Source organism: Sturnira hondurensis, unplaced genomic scaffold, assembly GCF_014824575.4.
Source record: "Sturnira hondurensis isolate 20B ecotype Veracruz unplaced genomic scaffold, ASM1482457v3 Scaffold0002638, whole genome shotgun sequence".
NCBI classification, from domain to species: Eukaryota; Metazoa; Chordata; class Mammalia; order Chiroptera; family Phyllostomidae; genus Sturnira; species Sturnira hondurensis.
In genome coordinates this window covers 10,020,720-10,041,304 of record NW_028075269.1, presented here as the reverse complement: position 1 = coordinate 10,041,304, position 20,585 = coordinate 10,020,720, and the positions used below count along the sequence as shown (strand labels likewise).

Here is a 20,585-nt window from a genome sequence, read left to right as displayed (position 1 = left end):
AATTCTAGGTTCATTCGTTTAAGTTAGAACTAAATGATGGCATGTGACATAGGTAGGCTGCTCCTGGAGGAAAGAGGTTGTCCCAGGTGCTGAAGCAAGCTTTGCAGTTACTCTTGTGAGTCAATGGAAGTAAACAAGTTCATAGAATATTTCAAATTATGATTCAATAAGCTATATCATGTCTTATATTTCTAGTCATCCTAAGAAATATATATGTGTGACCATACCTATATATATAAAATATACGTACCTATATACATTTATATATGACAAATGCTTATAAATTTTTCACACAGATTAAGAATTAAGTAGTAATATCCCTAGATTTCATAATTTGAGACGGTCTAATCTATAGGTACAAGATGGGCCTAGAAAAGTGTGCTTGCTCATTCTAAACCTAGTTCTCAACAACATGTTAGAGTTTGGGCAAGTTATCCTTCTATATCTTAGTCTGATTGTTAGAACGCGAGCAAAGTAAGTTTGCTTCTGACCTTTGAAAGAGGATTAAAGCGAGTGCAAAGTGCAAGGTGCAACGTTACATGAGAAAAGATGCTTATGTAAAGCCAAGGTATGACTAATAGTAAAATTTTAGTCATAAAATTTTTAAATAATTTTAACCTCACTCCAGAGGTTTAAAGAAAATTACTGATCCACCTCCTCATAAAGAAACATGACTGATAGCAAGAGTTAACAACTCTTAAACAGAGTTGTTTAAAACCCAAAAACAGTGAATGCTATGCAATAATTTAAAATATAAAACAAAGTTATTATATTAAGACCACAAATTAAGAATGAAATGTTAAATTCTGTGAAGTATTTGCCACCAACCAGGAATTCTAATAAAGCATGGGTCCAATGTTATGACTTGGGATAATGTAATGATTAGGAATTCCTACTTTTTAAAAAATATTTTATTTATTTTTAGAGAGAGAGGAAGGGAAGGAGAAAGAGTGGGAGAGAAATGTCAATGTGCGGTTGCCTCTCACACGTCCCCTATGGGGGACCCGGCCTGCAACCCAGGCATGTGCCCCGACTGGGAATCGAACCAGCGACCCTTTGCCTCACAGGCCCGCGCTCAGTCCACTGAGCCACACCAGCCAGGGCAGGAATTCCTACTTTTTAAAAAAATTTTATTTATTTACCTTTAGAGGGGAAGGGAAGGAGAGAAGTATCAGTGTATGGTTGCCTCTTGTGAGTCCCCTACTGGGAACCGGCCCGCAACCCAGACATATATTCTGATTGAGCATCGAACTGCAATTGTGTGGTTCACAGGCCCATGCTCAATCCACTGAGCTACGCCAGCCAGGGCTTGGAATTCTTACTTTTTTAATATTCAACACAAAAGAATCTGCAACCTTTACCTGCACAAAGGATACAGCTATTTCATCAGTTCTGGTTATGATATCCATAGTACAGATTTTGCGGGGAACCATTAAACAACAACAAAAAAGTGCTCACTTTTAACTACAAGGATATGGAGTCTAATTTTCTTATCAAGCTGATCATGGACAAGTTCAGGTCCAAGATTACTGACAGAACTTCTGTGGTGTAGTGCTCGTGCTCATTCCTCCTTTACTTGAAGTTTGTCATGAAGGGCTGAACCGACATGTCTGCATGGTTCAGGGAAAATGAACTATTCAAATAACACGAATCTCCTGGACCCCCAGGACGGCAAGGTGGGTTTAGTGAGATGGGAGCGACATAGACTTTTTAAATACCCTAAAGCCTTTTGCTGGTCCAGGATACGGTGGCGGTGGCGAAACATTGTGTTTTCTGGTCAGTGCCATTGCCTGTTCATAAGAAGGTAATCCTGTGTCCTCCACTGAAGGCGGTGATGGAGACAAGGCAGCCTCCTCAGGTCTTCTGAAAATGATGGAGGGAGCCTGCCTGCCCCTTGAAGAACTGAACAGAGAGGCAGCAGTTAGGTCCAGAGAAGGCAGCATTGGTAAGTTAAGACAGCAATATTTAAAAATCCAGCTGAATGTTTTTATAAAAGTTGAACTCAATTTATTAATATAACAGTTTTCTAAGTTTCTAACAGCAGAAAGAGTCTGGCTATAGGGGAAAGATCAAGGGTTTTCAAGTCAAAGACATGGATATGAAACTGGATCCTGTCATTTCTTAGCCATGTGACCAAAGGCAAGTTACCTAACTCAGTTTCCTCCTCTGTGAACTGGGGATAATAATAGCAACTTCTATAATAAGAACTCAGAAACATGCTACTTCCCCTTTTCTCCCACTCCTGGATGAAAACTTTCTCAAAATGTGGTTTGAAACCAAAAACCCAGGCTGTGTTGAAAGGCAGCACAACACCAAGCCAAGGAAACTGGTGCCACAGATGATCACAGCAGCTGATGCCTGTCCCTTTCTCTGGTCCTCCTCTCCTGCCCCATTGCCTGGTGGGCACATCCCTCCTACAAAGTTCTTCCATCACATAACTCCTCTCTGCAAGTCTAACCAGCAGCCTTCTTTCCACTGACTTGAGTTCCAAAAACTGTGCCTCCTTTTCTGGCCTCATCTTATTTTTCATAGCTCTCGGCTCTTGCCAAGGTAGCCTCTTTAACACTCCTCAGTAAGGGCAATAAATTCCGTCCCATCTCTGCTTCCACTGGAATGGTTTCCTTTCTCAGACTGTCTTTTCCCTACTCCATTGATCTAAGCCTAAAAATTATTTTTTAAATATTTTATTTATTTATTTTTAGAGAGAGGGGAAGGCAGAAAGAGAGGGAGAGAAACATCCATGTGTGGTTGCCTCTCATACGCCCCCAGCTGGGACCCTGGCCTGCAACCCAGGCATGTGCCCTGACTGAGAATCATACTGGCTACCCTTTGGTTCATGGATCGATGCTCAATCCACTGAGCCACACCAGCCAGGCTCCAACAATTTTTTTTAACATTGCCTAGTTCTAGTCCCACCATTTTCACAAACTTTGTCAGCTATACCAGCCAATGAAAATTGAAATGCAACATGGGTCTGACGTGTTTTTTTTTTTTAAGATTTTATTTATTTATTTTTAGAGGGGAAAGGAAGGAGAGAGAAAGATCAATGTACGGTTGCCTCTTGTGAGTCCCCTGCCGGGAACTGGCCTGCAACCCAGGCATGTGCCCTGACTGGGAATCGAACCGCGATTGTGTGGTTCGCAGGCCTGCGCTCAATCCACTGAGCTACACCAGCCAGGGGGTCTGATGTTTTGAACCTATGTTTTTCCCTGCTCACTTGCAAACTACAAAAGCATAATTTAAACATTAGTATATTGATCTGTTTAAACTGTGAAGCTGGCTGTCTATGATATATCCATGCATGAATTTACTTCCTACAGTTATGGCTAACAAGATAAGTAAAATTCATAGGTAATCCCTAACCTCTAGTCAATATTTACAATATCCTTCCGAACAACACACAGTTTGGTATACTCAAAATTCTATAAACTTTTACAAACAAAGTCAGTCAATTTGCACCCTGAAACACCCTTTCCTTTGGAGGTAATAATGAAGTTGAAAGTTGGAGGGAAGGAGAGAAGAAAAGGAAAAGATCTGTGTAAACCTAGGAAATGGATAATCAGCCCTTCAGTAGTTGAGAGGTGACTGAGAACATTCACTAAAAGTTTACTTAGAGGGCTCAACACAGATGAGTCCTCCTCTGTCAGAAATCTGGAGTGTTTCCATGGTAGGCTAGTCACTTGCCCCATTCATTAGCTTGTGACAAAAAGTTCTGTTTGTTTGCTTATAAGGAATAGGAGAGAAAGATCTTTTATTTGAACAGATAAATTTTTCCATGTCGACTTTAAAACTTCAGCTATAGAAACAATGCAATAATTGCATCAAAGCCATTAAATATTTACATAGCTATTTCTTACACACAACTTAAATGACTAAAATCAGAAAGTATGCACCAATAACGTCTCAAATGAATGGACATCATAGTACACCTATTTTACTTCACAGAATAAGGAAACTAATAAGTGAAAAGATGTTGTTTCCCATTTCTTTTGTGTGTGTGTTTGTGTGTTTCTTTCTTTATATTTTTTAATTTTTAGAGAGAGGAGAAGGGAAGGAGAAAGAGTAGGAGAGAAACATCAGTGTGTGGTTGCCTCTCACATGTCCCCTACTGGGGACCTGGCCTGCAACCCAGGCATGTGCCCTGACTGGGAATCGAACCAGAGACCCTTTGCTTCACAGGCCCATGCTCAATCCACTGAGCTACACCAGCCAGGGCTGTTTCCCATTTCTTGGTATATTTTTACAGAGGAATGAGACACAGTTTTCTGACAATGATTTTATTTTTCACTTTTCTTTCTCAAAATATTTCCTCGCCCTTCCTCCATTTCCAGACTTGTAAAATATAGAAAGAAAACAAATAACTCAAATGGACTTTAGTATTTGAAAGTTAATCCCAACATAGTAGAATATTTGGTAGTCCTAGTTCGAAGCATCCCCTAAAACTCAAAGGGTCGCTGTGAAGATCAAAGGGAGACAAAACATGTAAAAATGAATGTAACCTGTACAGCATTATACTGTAGTAACATTAAGTATAACTCATCTTTTTTAAAAAAAGATTTCATTTGTTTATTTCTTAGGAGGGGAAGGGAGAAAGAGAGGGAGAGAAAGATCAATGTGCGGTTGCCTCTCAATACCCCCTACTGGGGACCTGGCCTGCAGCCCAGGCATGTGCCCTGACTGGGAGTCGGAGCAGCAACCCTTCGGGTGGCTGGCAGCACTCGGTCCACGGAGTCACACCAGCCAGGGCGAGCCTTCTGTTCTTTCATCTCACTCAGATCTTGCCTACTCTCATGGTTTCAGCTATTATCCTCCAACAGATGAATCCTAATTCTACATCTGTTGCCCTAAACTATTACCTTAAAACAGTAAAGAAAACAAGTTTATTGCGGCAAATTATATATAATTTAAAATTTGCTGTTTAATCATTTTTACACATGGAGCTCAGTGGTATTAATTATACTCACAATGTTGTGCAACCATCACCATTATCTATACCCATAACCTTTTCACCACCTGGTCGCATCATGCATTTTTTCACTTAATTTGAAAGTGTGAATAGGGGAATATGAGCATCAATTTTGAACAGCCTGTTTAGCATCTGGTGCCTTTTTTGAATAACATTATTCTACACTTACTCATCTGTATTTACTGAGAAGATAATATAGGTAACAGAAGAGAATAACTTTTTATTTCTATAAGTATGTTGAAGTTCTACTATGCAAACAATTATAGTTTTTTATGTTTATAAAGATTTATTAAGCTATTATCCTCAATGGTAATTGTTACTTTTTTTTTACATTGTGTTTTCTTTCTTAAAAGATTTTATTTATTTATTTTTAGGAAAAGGAAGGGAGGGAGAAAGAAAAGGAAAGAAACCTCAGTGTGTGGTTGCCTCTTGCATGCCCCCTACTGGCCCGCAACCCAGGCATGTGTTGTATCCTATGGCTGTGTCCTGAACTCAGAATCGAACCTGTGACCTTTTGGTTCACAGGCTGGTATTCAACCCATTGAACCACACCAGCCAGGCATAATTATTTTATTTTATTACTTTTTATTTAATTTAAAATATCAGTAAAAATGACTGAATTTAAAAGCTATTTAATATTTGGATAGCCACGTGGCTAGATCTGATAATGCTGTGACTAAGAGTAAACTATGGGACTTTTTCCCTCTGGAAATAATGTGGGGACACTGCTATGTGCCTGCTGCCCAAGAAGGAAATATGGAGGCCCTGGCTGAGTGCTCAGTTGGTTGGAGTGTTGCCCCAGCACAACAAGGGGGTTTGGATCTCTGGTTAGGGCACATACAAGAGGCACCCAATAAATGCATAAGGAAGTGGAACATCAAGTCAATGTTTCTCTCTTTCTCTTTCCCCTTCTCTCACAGTTTTAATCCACCTAAAAAATGACAGTACGGAGTGTATAATAGTGAGTTAAATATTTTCATTTGGTACTTACCCTGGATGCTGTTGTCTGCTACACTTAGTGATAAAAAGATGGTAACCAAGTATTCCTAAAATAACCAAAAACACTCCAGCAGCAATCAGTCCAGTCAGAAGGCCCATAACATCAACTTTCTCACTGTTACCACCTTAAGAAAAATCATTAAAATAACATAAATATAACAACTGAAAAGCACCACCTGTGATTTCAATAACTTTAACCCTGAGTCTAAGCACAGTATTAAGCATTGAATAATTAATACTGATTTATTTTATTTTATTTATTTATTTTTTATCCTCACCCGAGGAAATTTTTATTTGCTTTTTTCTTCTTCTTCTTCTTTTTTTAAAGACAGAGAGAGGAAGGGAGAGTGGAAGGAAGAGAGACACACTGATGTGAGAGAGAAGCATCAACTAGCTGTTTCCACACGCACCCAGACCAGGGATCCAGCTGGACCCAGAATCTTACATGTGCAGACAGAGGGTTGCACATGCTATACTGGGGATCGAACCTGCAACTTAGGCATGTGCCCCGATTGAGAATTGAACCTGCAACCTTTCAGCTGTGAGACGACGTGCCAACCAACTCAGCCATATAGGCCGGGGCTTATTTTATTTTATTTTTTAAATGCATTTATTTATTCCAAAGACAGATACAGACAGACAGAGAAACACTGATCAGCCGCTTCCAGCACACGCCTCAGGGACTAAACCCAGAACCTAGGCATGTGCCCTGACCAGAATAGCACGGAACCCCATGGTGCACAGGACAAAGCTCCAACCAACTGAGCCATGTCAGCTGGGCTTGTTATTGATTAATTAAAAAGTCTTTATGGCCCTGGCTTGTGTGGCTCAGTGGATTGAGTGAGGGCCTGTGAACCACACAATTGCGGTTTGATTCCCAGTCAGGGTGCATGCCTGGGTTGCGGGCTGGTTCCCCGGGGGGGGGGAACTCAAGAGAGGCAAGCATACATTGATGTTTCTCTCCTTCTCTCCTCGCCTTCCCCTCTAAAGATAAATGAATAAAATCTTTAAAAAAAGTCTTTATGCTAGACATACGATCTAAAGAATTTTTAAATGACACTTCCTAAAANTGCTATACTGGGGATCGAACCTGCAACTTAGGCATGTGCCCCGATTGAGAATTGAACCTGCAACCTTTCAGCTGTGAGACGACGTGCCAACCAACTCAGCCATATAGGCCGGGGCTTATTTTATTTTATTTTTTAAATGCATTTATTTATTCCAAAGACAGATACAGACAGACAGAGAAACACTGATCAGCCGCTTCCAGCACACGCCTCAGGGACTAAACCCAGAACCTAGGCATGTGCCCTGACCAGAATAGCACGGAACCCCATGGTGCACAGGACAAAGCTCCAACCAACTGAGCCATGTCGGCTGGGCTTGTTATTGATTAATTAAAAAGTCTTTATGGCCCTGGCTTGTGTGGCTCAGTGGATTGAGTGCAGGCCTGTGAACCACACAATTGCGGTTTGATTCCCAGTCAGGGTGCATGCCTGGGTTGCGGGCTGGTTCCCGGCGGGGGACTCAAGAGAGGCAAACATACATTGATGTTTCTCTCCTTCTCTCCTCGCCTTCCCCTCTAAAGATAAATGAATAAAATCTTTTAAAAAAAGTCTTTATGCTAGACATACGATCTAAAGAATTTTTAAATGACACTTCCTAAAACCCCCAGTTATGGTTTCATTTTTCTTTCTTTTTTAAAAAAATTTATTTAATTATTGTTTAAGTACAGTTTTCTGTCCTATACTCCCATCCCAGCCCACCCCACCCAGTGCTCCCCACCTCCCTCCCATTCTGCCCCCCCACGTTAGTTTTTGTCCTTGTGTCCTTTATACTTGTTCCTATGAATCCTTTCCCTTTTCCTCTGAAATTCCCTCCCCTCTCCCCTCTGGTCCCTGTCAGCCTGTTCTGTATTTCAATGTCTGTGGTCATATTTTGCTTGCTTGTTTTGTTGTTTAGGTTCCTGTTAAAGGTGAGATCATATGGTGGTTTCATTTTTTAAAATGTATATTTGCAAATTTTTTTATTTTAAAGATTTTATTTATTTATCTTTAGAGGGGAAGGGAAGGAGAGAGGGAGAGAAATATCAATGTATGGTTGCCTCTCGTGTTTCCCCAGCTGGGAACTGGCCTGCAACCAAGGCATGTGCCCTGACTGGGAATCGAACTGCAATCACTGTTTCACAGGCCTGCGCTCAATCCACTGAGCTGCACCAGCCAGGGCGGTTTCATTTCTTTTAAATAGGTCATAGTAAATGGAGAATATTCAAGACTAAGTAGAGAGTTTCTGACAAGATGGAGGCATAGGTAGAAACCTTTCACTTCCTTGTATAACCAAAAGGAGGGTAACAACCAATCTAAAATCAACAAACAACCCAAAGTGACAGAAAATCAAACTGCATGGAACTCCAACCACCAAGGAATTAACGAAACAGTTAACCAGAATGACCAGAACAACCAGAACAGCCAGATCAGTGAGAGGGCAGACAGACAGAACCTGGGGCAAGTCTGTGGACCATGAGGGCAAGGCAGCTGACCCTGTGGGCGGGGCCGGCTGTAGTGAAGAGGCGACTGTGAGGGCGGGGCTGACTAAATGGGAGACTGAGACTCAGAGCTGACTGTGGACCACAGTAGGGGTTGCTGCAGTGGGAAAAGCTCCCAGGCTCACACGAGGGTTTGTTGGAAAGTGGGGCTAGAGCCCAGCAGGTGAGCTGCACTGTTCCCTCTCTGGCCCCTCCCCCACAGGCTGCCCAGCAGACCACCAAGGAGGGTTGCCCTGCCCTGGTGAACACCTAAGGCTCCACCCCCTTATACCTTAATAGGTGCCCTGAGACAAAGAAATAGGGCCCAAAAGAAAGAACAGAGCAAAACTTCATTAAGAGAGCTAAGCAATGAGGAGATAGCCAACCTATCTGATGGAGAATTTAAACCCCTGGTTATCAAAATGCTCACAGAAATGGTTGAGTAAGGTTGCAAAATAGAGGAAAAAGTGAAGGTTATGAAAAGTGAAATAAAGGAAAGTGTACAGGGAGCCAACAGTGAAGGGAAGGAAACCAGGACTCAAATCAATGGTTTGGAACAGAAGGAAGAAATAAACATTCAATCAGAGCAAAAGAAACAAGAATTCAAAAAAATGAGGAGAGGCTTAGGAACCTCTGGGACAACTTTAAACGTTCCAACATCCAAATTATAGGGGTGCCAGAAGGAGAAGAGGGAAGCAACAAATTGAAAACTTATTTGAAAAAAATAATGAAGAAGTTCCACAGTCTGGCAAAGGAAACAGACTTCCAGGAAGTCCAGGAAGCTCAGAGAGTTCCAAAGAAGTTGGACCCAAGGAAGCATACACCAAGGCACACCATCATTACATTAGCCAATATTAAAGATAAGGAGAGAATCTCAAAAGCAGCAAGAGAAAAGGAGACAGTTACTTACAAAGAAGTGCCCATAAGACTATCAGCTTATTTCTCAGAAACCTTATAGGCAAGAAGGGGCTGGAAAGAAGTATTTGAAGTCATGAAAGGTAAGGACCTACACCCAAGATTACTCTATCCAGCAAAGCTATCATTTAGAATGGAAGGGCAGAAAAGTGCTTCTCAGATAAGGTCAAGTTAAAGGAGTTCATCATCACAAATCTCTTATTATATGAAATGTTAAAGGGACTAATCTAAGAAATTGAAGAAAATCAAAAACTATGAACAGTAAAGTGACAACAAACTCACAACTACCAACAAATGAACCTAAAAAAAGAAAAACAACGAAAACAAAAACTAAGCAAACAACTAGAACAGGAACAGAATCAGAGAAATGGACATCACATGGAAGGTTTTCAGTGTGGAGGGGGAGGGGAGGAATGGGGGAAAAGGCATAGGGAAGAAGAAGCATAATTGGTACGCATAAGATAGACGGGGAGAGATTAAAAGTGGTATGGGAAACAGGACTCAAAGAACATACGTACAACCCATGGACATGAACTAAGGGGGGGCGATGCTGGAAGGTTGGGAGGTGCAGGGTAGGGGGAATAAAGGGAGAAAAATTGGGGAAACTGTTAATAGTATAAGCAATAAAATACACTTTAAAAAAAAGACTAAGTAGAGCCCTGGCTGGTGTGGCCCAGTGGATTGAGCACGGGCCTGCGAACCACATGATCGCAGTTCGATTCCCAGTCGGGGCACGTGCCTGGGTTGCAGGCCATTTCCCAGCAGGGGACTCACAAGAGGCAACTACACATTGATGTTTCTCTCCNGTGTGGAGGGGGAGGGGAGGAATGGGGGAAAAGGCATAGGGAAGAAGAAGCATAATTGGTACGCATAAGATAGACGGGGAGAGATTAAAAGTGGTATGGGAAACAGGACTCAAAGAACATACGTACAACCCATGGACATGAACTAAGGGGGGGCGATGCTGGAAGGTTGGGAGGTGCAGGGTAGGGGGAATAAAGGGAGAAAAATTGGGGAAACTGTTAATAGTATAAGCAATAAAATACACTTTAAAAAAAAGACTAAGTAGAGCCCTGGCTGGTGTGGCTCAGTGGATTGAGCACGGGCCTGCGAACCACATGATCGCAGTTCGATTCCCAGTCGGGGCACATGCCTGGGTTGCAGGCCATTTCCCAGCAGGGGACTCACAAGAGGCAACCACACATTGATGTTTCTCTCCTTCTCTCCTTCCTTTCCTCTCTAAAGATAAATAAATAAAATCTAAAAAAAAAAAAAAGAAATTCTTAAAAAAAAAAGACTAAGTAGAATAAACACAAACTTTGTTCCTCTAGATAACACTTTGATATTAACTACTAAGATAAATGTATTGAGCACCTCTAGTGGATATATGAGATACAGTCTCCCTGTAAGCTGGGACCCTACCTAAGTGGAATGAAAGAATAGATAGCAAGAAACTCACCTAAAAGTCAGCTAGAAATGATCAACATAGATAAAAGACAGGATCTAGAAGTTACTTCATTCTAGCTACCAATCTTAACTTACCCAGTAGCATACATATTCCATTAACTTGTAATGGACTTACAAAGACAAAAAAATTAAAATAGCTTACTACTTGAAACCAACGAAGCACTACTTTTTATTCTGCGCAAGTCTGGACTTAGCTGAGCTGTTTAAAGCATTTTTAAGCCTATTATCTCATTCCTCCAGTATCTCACCAAACTTGATTTTCAGTGTACAAATACATGAATGTGACCTTCTCCGTCTTAGATAGCCCAGTGTGTAACTGAGAAATCTTCCTTGGATTTACAAGTATGTTGAGCAACAGCCAAACTCAAACAATGAAACTGAAATGTATTATAAAAGAGAGGGTGTGGAAAAAACAGTATTTAATCAATTCTCGTCTTACCTGATTTTGTGGTTGGTTGTTTAATCGAATATTCCTGCCAAAATGCCACCTAAGAGGAAAGTAAATTTTCGAAGTTTATTTAATTTCTTTATTATCATTTCATTTGCTCCCAATGACCTAAACTAGAGGTGGTAAATTTTTGCATGGGCCATAGGTAGGATACCAGTAATTCCAGTTAAAGGGTATGACTCACTCTAAGTGAAGCACTACCACGCACCACTATTTCTCCCAGCTCTGGAATTGGTCGGGGTTGGAAGACCGATTCCAGTGTATCCTCTCTACTACTGTACCCTGCTATTCTCTGTTCAACTGCCCAGAGCTCCCATTCAGGCCTCAGGGGGAACGGTGGCATTGGAGAGTCAGTGAAAGTACCAACGATGGAAGCTGAGGCAGGAAACTCGTTTTTGAAAAGGAGTCTGAATTTTTCTGTGCTAGGGCACCCTCAGTTTGCTAGCTTTTCTTGAAAGATATTTATGGATTTGGCTGTTCAGAGTTACTTGAGAATGGAAGCGGATTTTAAGGAGCCATGATACAATTATAAAATGGGTTTGCGAAAAACAGAATAAATCTCAACAGGCAGCCTTACAAAATGTAGACTTTGTTTTCCTTCTCTACTACGGGTGGCAGATATTAGCATGGAGCCTGGGCATCATTTAGGGGGAAAAAAAGAAAAAGAACTAAGTTCCATTAATACCTGCATTTGAAGGCTAACCTAGAGAGGTTCTTATTGACCAAAGAGTAAAATAAAACAAAACTGATGAGGAAGGGAAAAAGGAGCTGAGTCTATTTAATCTGCCAAAGTAAAGAATTTGGGTCACTTAACATTCCTCAAGAATATGCTAGATTGTAACAAGGACAGTGCCTTGTTACCTGTTCTGTCCTTTTCAAGATTAACAGATAGCATTTAATTATATTTAAGGGAGAACTCCCTTAAATTACAGACATAGCAAACAGTATACTTCTGAGTGCAAGGATTATATATTTTGTATCTCCAGTCTTTAGCAGAGCCCTTGGCACACAGTAGATTGTCAATACTTGAAATGGAAGTACAGTAATGAAACAGGATGAGTCACTGACAGAAAAAATTGCTCTGAGTTTTGAATGATTAAAGTCTGTGCCAGAGAGCTAACTCAAATTATATCCTGAAGCTTAATTAACTCTGCTCCATGATTGTTTTTTAAATATAATAAACATTAAACACACAGAATTACAGCACCAATGATAATTTGCTAATTATTATGAGCCCAGTTAATTAAGTACAAAGCCAAGTTTAAATCCAAAGCTAATCAGCATTTTAAGGAAGTAGAAAGAGATAACACGTATAGCATACTGATTTCATTTAAAGCGCAAAAGCTTTAATAAATGAAAGTGCCATTTTCTTAAGTACTAGTTAATAAATTTCCAGACAATTACCATCATCACCCAAATTACCGTTTTATCTTCATCCACAAAAATCTCTTTGGCTTCCTCATAATTGCAAAGTTCTTCGTAGCACTCTCTTTCTAGGTCGCCGGAAGTGAAGAGCTCCAAATCAAATCTGTTATACAGCAGGCGTCGAGGTATGAAAGAGTTTGCTTCTTCTTTTGATGTAAAGACTAATAGAGAAATAGAAAGATTTCAAACACTAATACCAATAAGGGAGAAAATTCCTGTCTAAATTGCGGAAAGAGCGAATAGTTCCCTTGATGTGGTTAAATTGCACCAAACTTTCTTGTACGGTTTTCAAATCTGATAAAAAGAAATATCAGTAAAAATAATTCTGCTAAATAGGAAATACAAATATTAGCATAACTCCAGAAAATTCTCGAGATATGTCTAAAATTATTATTATAAATAAAATTATTTAAATATTACTTTTCCCTCCAGAAGATTATATTTTCAGTAAATGGCAGGTCAGACTATTCTATTCCTGGAGGGTTGGTTTCCTATTTTCTGGACTGAGTGAAATTAGTCTGATGTAATGGACAGTATTGGAACAAGTGTTAGAAGACAGAAATTCTTGCATTTAACTTGGCTCAAGCTATCAGCTGTGTATCCTGAGATAAGTCACTTATATCTCTGGGTTTTCATTTCCTCACTTATACAATTAGGACATGAATTAAATAATCACTAGAATCTCTATGCTTTCAAATGATAAATTAATACATTAAAAAATATCTTATTTATTTATTTTCAGAAAGAGGGGAAGGGAAGGAGAGAGGGAGAGAAACATCAGTGTGTGGTTGCCTCCCATGTGTCCCCTGCTGGGAACTGGCCTGCAACCCAGGCATGTGTCCAGACTGGGAATCGAACCATGATCCTTTGCTTCACAGGCCCGTGCTCAATCCACTGAGCTACACCAGGGCAATTAAAACATTTTTAAAAATTATGAAATTTTCAAATGACATTGGTTAATATGTAGAGTTTATACTAAAACTTATAACATTTTGATTTTCTGTTAATAAAATTATACATTAATTATAAAATTAATTAAAAGATATTAAGGCCCCTCCCAAAGGAGTAGCTCCTCCCACCGGCCCCTCAAATATGTATCTACCATGTTTTGCAAGACCACCTCTCTATTTTCTGGGAAAGTAAATGGTAAACAAGACAGAGTTACACAGAGGTTCACACAAAACAAGGATATCCCACCACGGCAGCATTTCCAAAGCCCAGAAACTTTAAACTTGTTCTGGTGTCATATAAACAAAGCTTAAGTTATCTTGCTACATACAGATCACAATACTGAGACTGGAATTCAAAAACTCACTGAGAATTGAAAAGTGTTGGTATTTCTTACTGCTAACTACTATTAAAGAGAGAATACATTAAAGTGGGCAACCGAAAGACAAGAGAGAGGGCATGGGCTGGAAGATGAGGAGCTGATTTGTGAGTGACCTCACACAGCCGTTTACTCTTAGCCCCTTGAAGACTGTCCATCTTCCTCACCTTTCAATCAGTCCCCTTTCCAGATAGGTCTGATCTTAGCTGTTTTGTGCGATACAGTAGCCACGAGCCTCAGTAGCTCTGGAGGTTACTGAGCACTTAAAACGCGACTAAGTCTGAATTGAGATGTGCTGGAAGTGTCAAATATGCACAGGATTTCAAAACCAGTTACAAAAGCCTGTGACACATCTTAACATTTTATATTGCTTATATTTAGAAATGATATTTTGGATATAGTGGATTAAAGTAAAAACATTACTAAATTTAATTTCACCTCTTTCTTTTTTCCTTTTTAATGTGGCTATTGGAAAATTATAAATTATTTCTGTGTTTCACATATTTTATTGGCCAGCAGTAGTCTAATGTATTCATTTTAATGTTACAAATAACATACATGGACCATCTGAACCAGTGGGAAGCTAAAATGGGGTCACTGGTGATAGTTGTTTTAAGAAATATTCCAAAAGGCAGACCCATGTGATGAAATATATCTGTTCTTTCTTCTTCCTTGTCTGCCTTTAAAAAATATTTATTTTGAGAGAGGGGAAGGGAGGGAGAAAAAAAGGGAGGGAAACATTGACTGATTGCCTCTCTTACATGCCCAACTGGGGGCAGAACCGAGACCCAGACATGTGACCTAACCAGGAGTCCACCCAGTGACATTTCGCTTTTCGAGCTCCCCAACCAACTGGGCCACACTGGTCAGGGCTCCCTTGTCTTCTTAAGGATTTTATGTTTTCACCAAATGGTGAAAGAATGAACATTTTCCCAAGTCCCTGTCATCTCTCATTGGGATTCTTGCAATGGCCCTCTAAGGGGTCTCCTTGTTACCTACCCTCTACAACTGTTAATTAAAAACAGAATGTTAAAATTCACTGTCTTCCAACATGCCTGGTTCTCCCCTGACTTCATTCATACTTGCTGTTACCCCTGAATAGAACTTTCTTCTTTCAGTTTGTTCACTTACCTCCTTCAGGATTTTGTTCAATGTTCCCTTGAACCCCGCCCCCACCTACCCATCTCCGGTCCGCGCCCCCCCCCCCCCCCCCCGTCCCTATTATATTGTTTTTCTCCATAGCACTTATCACCGCCTAGTGTTCTATTATTCAACTTATTTGTTACCATTCTGTTTCCCTCACTAGAAGGAAAGTTTCATTAAAGCAGGGATGTTGGTGCCTGACATATAAGAGGTATTCAAAAAAGTACTTACTACATGAAGGAATGAAGTCAACTTTCCTATTGTGGAAAGAATTCTTGGACCAGAATTCTATCCATTGAAGCAATTCATAGGTATAGTCTGGTGTTACTTGGCCTGGTATAGGTTTAAAATACTAAGCCAGTGGTGCAGTAATTTATTGTCTGCCTATACTTATTACATGAAATCTAATTTCAGAAAGGAAAACCAGAACTCTGTTTCTGTATTGCTACTTCTGAGATTTGCCCAAATCTTTACATTTTATTGGCTAAAAAGGCAGTGCCATATTTCTCATTGTTGGTCTTCTATTTGAGTAGATAGATCGATCTGAGTTATAAAAATACCCCATCCTCCAAATGGCACTCAGTAAAGCTACTTCCAACTTGCAAGGAATACAAAAGAGAGAGGCATAAATATTTGTATTGTTCCTGAAGTGATGATCCTAATGCCAGGAAACCCCCTCACCCCTGTATTAAAAATGCCTCCCAGAGGCTGGTGTTTGCCACTTCCTTGAGTGTGAAAGTTCCAGTTTGGTCAGTGGTTGACCTTGGACCTTCAGTGCCTTACCAAACTTTTCCCTGCCTCCCTTACAGTCTTAGGAGAAACCCTGCCCTTTGTTATTTGGGTTCTAAGTAACCCTGAAAATGTCTGTGACTTAAAGAATTAAGCTTCTTGCCTATGGAGCATCCTGAACTTCCGCTGAAGATCCTATTTTCTCTTTGGTCTTCGTGCTTTTGTATCGGCCCCCCAGATTCTCTACTTTTCTCTATTCCTCTTGTCATAGACCATTCTGAGAGGCTCTTGGTGCATTCCACCATTTCAGACTCACCAACCCAAATATTTCATTTGCTTCCTCTCTCCTGTTTCTCCATGTTGTCTAAATAAATTCCTTTTAGGTCACTGGGCTTTATCAGAATTTCATTGGAGGTCTCTTATTTTCCAAGTTACCTTTCATATTTCCATTTATTATATCTTGTTTGCAGACAGAGAGCTTTGGCTTCTGTGCCACACAACTCTCCTAAGACAGAGTTAGAGTTACTACTACTCACTGTTTCCTCTGCTCCCTGGGTCTCTGTTCCTACCTTTGGTACAGAGCTTATGGAGATTTTCTGTTTACACCCTGCCTCCCTGATCAGGGCAAGGGTAAGTCTTTCATTTCTACATTTCCTATACCTGGTGCAGAGGACGTATGTAAATACGTGGTTACTAACCGAACAAGTCAGATTTTTAAATACATAGGACTGCTTTTGTACATTTCCCACAGATGTCATCCCTGGCCTTTTGCACTCAAGGATGACCTCTAAATTCCTTCCAGAATTTGCGATGTTCCTGAGTGTCTTTTTGTCTATATGGTGTGGATGAATACATTCACAAGTATTCTAGGGATCAGTGTTTGGTCCCACTGAGAATGAGCCATCAACCTTATACATGAGCGGCCTTACATATATGGTACCATTTGGGAGGTTCTGGGAAGGGTCTCCTTCCAAAATCTGTCCTTTTCTCACCAGCTAGCTTGTCCAATAGTCTAGAATTCTGCCATCAGGGTTTGATTGCTCTGGATTAAGGTAATTGCCTTATCTTAAAATACACACGCACTCCTAGAAGGTTTAACACACTAAGCTATATTAATCATTAATAAGTCATCCAGGAGTATTAGTGTAACAGATCCTTCTTAGCTGAAAACGAGCTGAGAGTAGAATCTGATGAGAAGGGATAAGGGACAGGAATGTGTGGGGAAGTATATTCAAAGTACTAGTAACTGGGTAGGGAAGCACAACAACAAGGCAGGGAGAAGGATGCCGAGAGACCAGGCCTTCTTCTTTCCTTTTCTATGTTAGACTCTTAAAAGATGGGCAGGAATCAGTTTGTTTATGACCTGGACCCCAAAAGGTGTGGAATTCTAGGTTAGCAAGCTCCAAACTTCATTTCACAACCATTTAACTATATCCAGAGATTTGGAAATGAAGAAGGACCTCAGAAATCATTCACTCTTCACTCCCACTGTTTTACAGATAAATCCAAGCAGAAAGGACTCAAGTTACTTGCCCAGGGTCTCAACAAGTCCAGACTAGATCTTGGCTTCTCTCTCCCTCTTTTCAGGAAGAACAAGTAATTATGCTAATTATAATTACCACATAGCAACATCTTAAAAAATGGCACTCACTGATTTTAGAAGCTGAAATAGGTTCTCCATTCAAGTTAACCACAAACCAAGTCTTATATATATTTAGTCAAAAGTAACTCAGATGTAAATTTGTATAAATTGCACTTAACCAATAAACCACAAATTAAACTAAAGAATATTTTAATGCTCCTATTATTGACGAGGGCATGTAAGTTCAGATATTATGCTTCCTAGTATGAGACCGGTAACATGCGGCTTGGGGTTCCAGGACGGTTTCCTGGGAAAGGGAAGCGGTGCGTACCTTCTCCTGCGCGCCCAGACGCCTCCGGACTTCTGCAATGAGGGAACGCGAAGGTAGCTATGGGCAGTAGGCTAAGTAGAATCCTAAGTGCAAACATAGTCCAGCAACGATCAAACAAACTAAAACAAAAAAAGAAAAACAGAGAAACTCGTCAAAAAAGACCCTGGCTCAGTACTTTTGAGTTTCTGTAGGAATTGACTCACGGACCTGTTGCGCTCAAAGCCACGGGAGGACGGTGCCCCACTCGCAGTTTCGGTCACCCGGGTCGGATCCACACCCTGAAAGCGGCCCCGAGAGTGCCTGGGGACAAATTCCTCGCTGCAGCACTCTGCGGAGGGCTGAGCTGGCACCCCTCGCTGCGAGCGACCCTCTGCCTCGCTTTCAAATCGACCTGATTTGGGGAAGTAGCCTCCGAGAGTAACTCATTCCCCGCCGGCCGCACACCTGCAGGTCCAAGCACATGTTCCCAGCAGAAACATGGGCCTCCCTGGCCCGTGCCTCGTAAGGTAGTGTCTGTGGCCACAGGAATCTCCACCTCGGCGCCGCCCAAATATCCGAGATGCTCTGGACCTGGCTCTTAGCAGGGCTGGAGGGCGGTCCCTGTACCTGGGCCAAGGAAGCGCCTGGGGCTCGCGGAGGGGCCCCTGGCCGCCCGAGACGCGCTCGACTGAACTTCCAGCCTGGATCCCGGGAGGCCACAGAGCCGATAGTGGGAAAGGGAGGCAGCAGCTACCTGGGGAAGCAGCTGCCAGCGCTCCTCCTCCCGGGGCCCGCCTACCTGCAGCGGGCGGGCAGATGGCAGGCGCCTCCTGGGAGCTCCTCTTCGCTCTTGCAGACGCGGACTTTTCTGCCCTGAGCCCCGGGCCAGCCTGGCCTTCAGCCTGCAGATCTGGCCCCGCCTCAGCGCGCGGGTGGCTGATTAGATCTCGGTTGTAGACAGGGCTTTTTCTGGGAATTCAGGGAGGCATTTTCAGTTCTCAGTCCTCAGACCTGGGCCTTTGGACTGCCTTGGGCTTTTCATTTTGGGTTCTGCTAGGCTAGGCGTCCGTGGCTACCTTGAGGCAACAGTCCTCAAAGAACGATCCGAGAGAACAAAATATGCATCAGAGAAATTCACTTTATTAATAATATGAAATAGAAATGACGTTAAAATTATTTGGTGACATGGGTTCTCAAGTCGTGGCCCACCAGATCTGGGACGTCTCAAGATCTTTTCAACGGATCTCTGAGATCAAAACGATTTCCATTATGATAGTAAGACATGATTTGCCTTTTTCATTTTAATTTGTATTTATAAAATTAAACCTAATTTTATTTTGCAAAAATCAACAAATACATGTTCGGATATGGTGTATCTTCAAACCACGAGTTTGTTTTTGCTTTTAAAGCAAATGTGTAAATTAATTTGGCATGCCAAACATCTTTCCAGCTCTTTTTAGAAAAAAATTTTTTTTCATAATACAAAGGTCCAAATTGTCAAAAAACTATTCACATTTTTACCCTCCAGTATTGCTAACATTAATATTTATTGAAGGAGAGAAAACCGCAATGCTGGTCTTTGGCACTCATATTTGATACAGCAGTATAATTAAAAACTTGTAATTGTTTTTAAGATAAACACTTTGAAGGAAATTTAATAAACCTTTTTTCTGGGTTTTCCTAAGGAGCCACTATATCAAAGCATTTAGCTGGAGCTGTGAGCTCCTGCTGGTAGACTGTTACTTCAAGCCTATTTATTAGCTTTTCTTCCTGTAGCTCAATACATGCTCCCTCCCCCACTGAGTGAAAGAACAGAAAAAAAGCAATTTCTTTTCTTCCCACTGGGCCTGTCCTCCGGCATCATGCAAAGCAAGGCAACATCACAAGTTACAACATCTGACTTTATTTTGATTGTATTTTGTTTCTTATACCTAAAATTATTTTGTATTATAATACTTAGTGGGCTATTATCTAAAATCAACATTGTTGATTTTAAATTGTTAAAAAGCCCGACTTGGAGACATTTGAAATAATTCATGAACCATGTCTGAAAGGAGATGATTGAGTCCAGCCTATCCTTCTGTACCTGAAGTCAAAGGATTTGTGGTATCAGTAGTTTAGTAAAGAAACCCATTAACTTTAGGGGCCTCATACAATTATTCACATCTTTATGTTGTAAATAAGGCGATAAGACTCTTGACAGAAGCTTATGAACCAATTTTTTTAAAGGATTTTATTTATTTATTTTTAGAGAGAGGGGAAGGAAGGGAGAAAGAGAGGGAAAGAAACATCCATGTATGAGAGATACATAAATCAGCTGCCTCTCACACACCCCCACCCAGGGGCTCAGCCTGCAATCCAGGCACGTGTGCTGACCGGGAATCTAACTGGCAACCTTTCAGTTTCCAGGCCCGCACCCAATCCACTGAGCTGTACCAGCCAGAGCAAATTTTTAAAAATATATCCTTTACTATAGACTAGGTACCAAGGGAGAATTTTAAACATGATTCTGGTAGGTCTCTTATGCATCTACTTTCCAGAGAAATTTTATATGAAATTTCCCAATTTAAAAAAATATCTAAAGTCATAGATTTAAGTTGAGAATATATGGTATATGGGGTAATTTTATTATCCGTGGCCTAATGCACAATGTAACATGTATAAAAGAACCTAAAGAGACATCTGTGTCAAATATCAGCCAGAATATAAGAGTGTATAGAGAAGTGAGAGCTTTTTAGGTTAGGAAGTTT

The 20,585-nt window shown here is 40.9% G+C and overlaps 1 protein-coding gene across 3 annotated transcripts; it reads right to left on the bottom strand.

The window, feature by feature from the left end:
* Positions 1–631: 631 nt before the first annotated feature.
* PRRG4 (proline rich and Gla domain 4) lies at positions 632–18,714 on the bottom strand. Of its 3 annotated transcripts, none has more exons than XM_037040458.1 (7): positions 18,635–18,714; positions 17,857–17,975; positions 12,742–12,905; positions 11,311–11,359; positions 5,958–6,090; positions 1,319–1,902; positions 632–892 (listed from the first exon to the last, which is right to left on the bottom strand). In XM_037040458.1, exons 2-6 carry the CDS (start codon positions 17,951–17,953, stop codon positions 1,683–1,685), a joined length of 663 nt encoding a protein of 220 aa, XP_036896353.1. In that variant the 5' UTR covers positions 17,954–17,975; positions 18,635–18,714; the 3' UTR covers positions 632–892; positions 1,319–1,682. The 3 variants fall into 3 exon arrangements, with proteins under 3 accessions (XP_036896353.1, XP_036896352.1, XP_036896354.1); XM_037040457.1 differs by lacking the exon at positions 18,635–18,714 and adding an exon at positions 18,301–18,587; XM_037040459.1 differs by lacking the exon at positions 18,635–18,714 and adding an exon at positions 18,064–18,292.
* Positions 18,715–20,585: the final 1,871 nt, after the last annotated feature.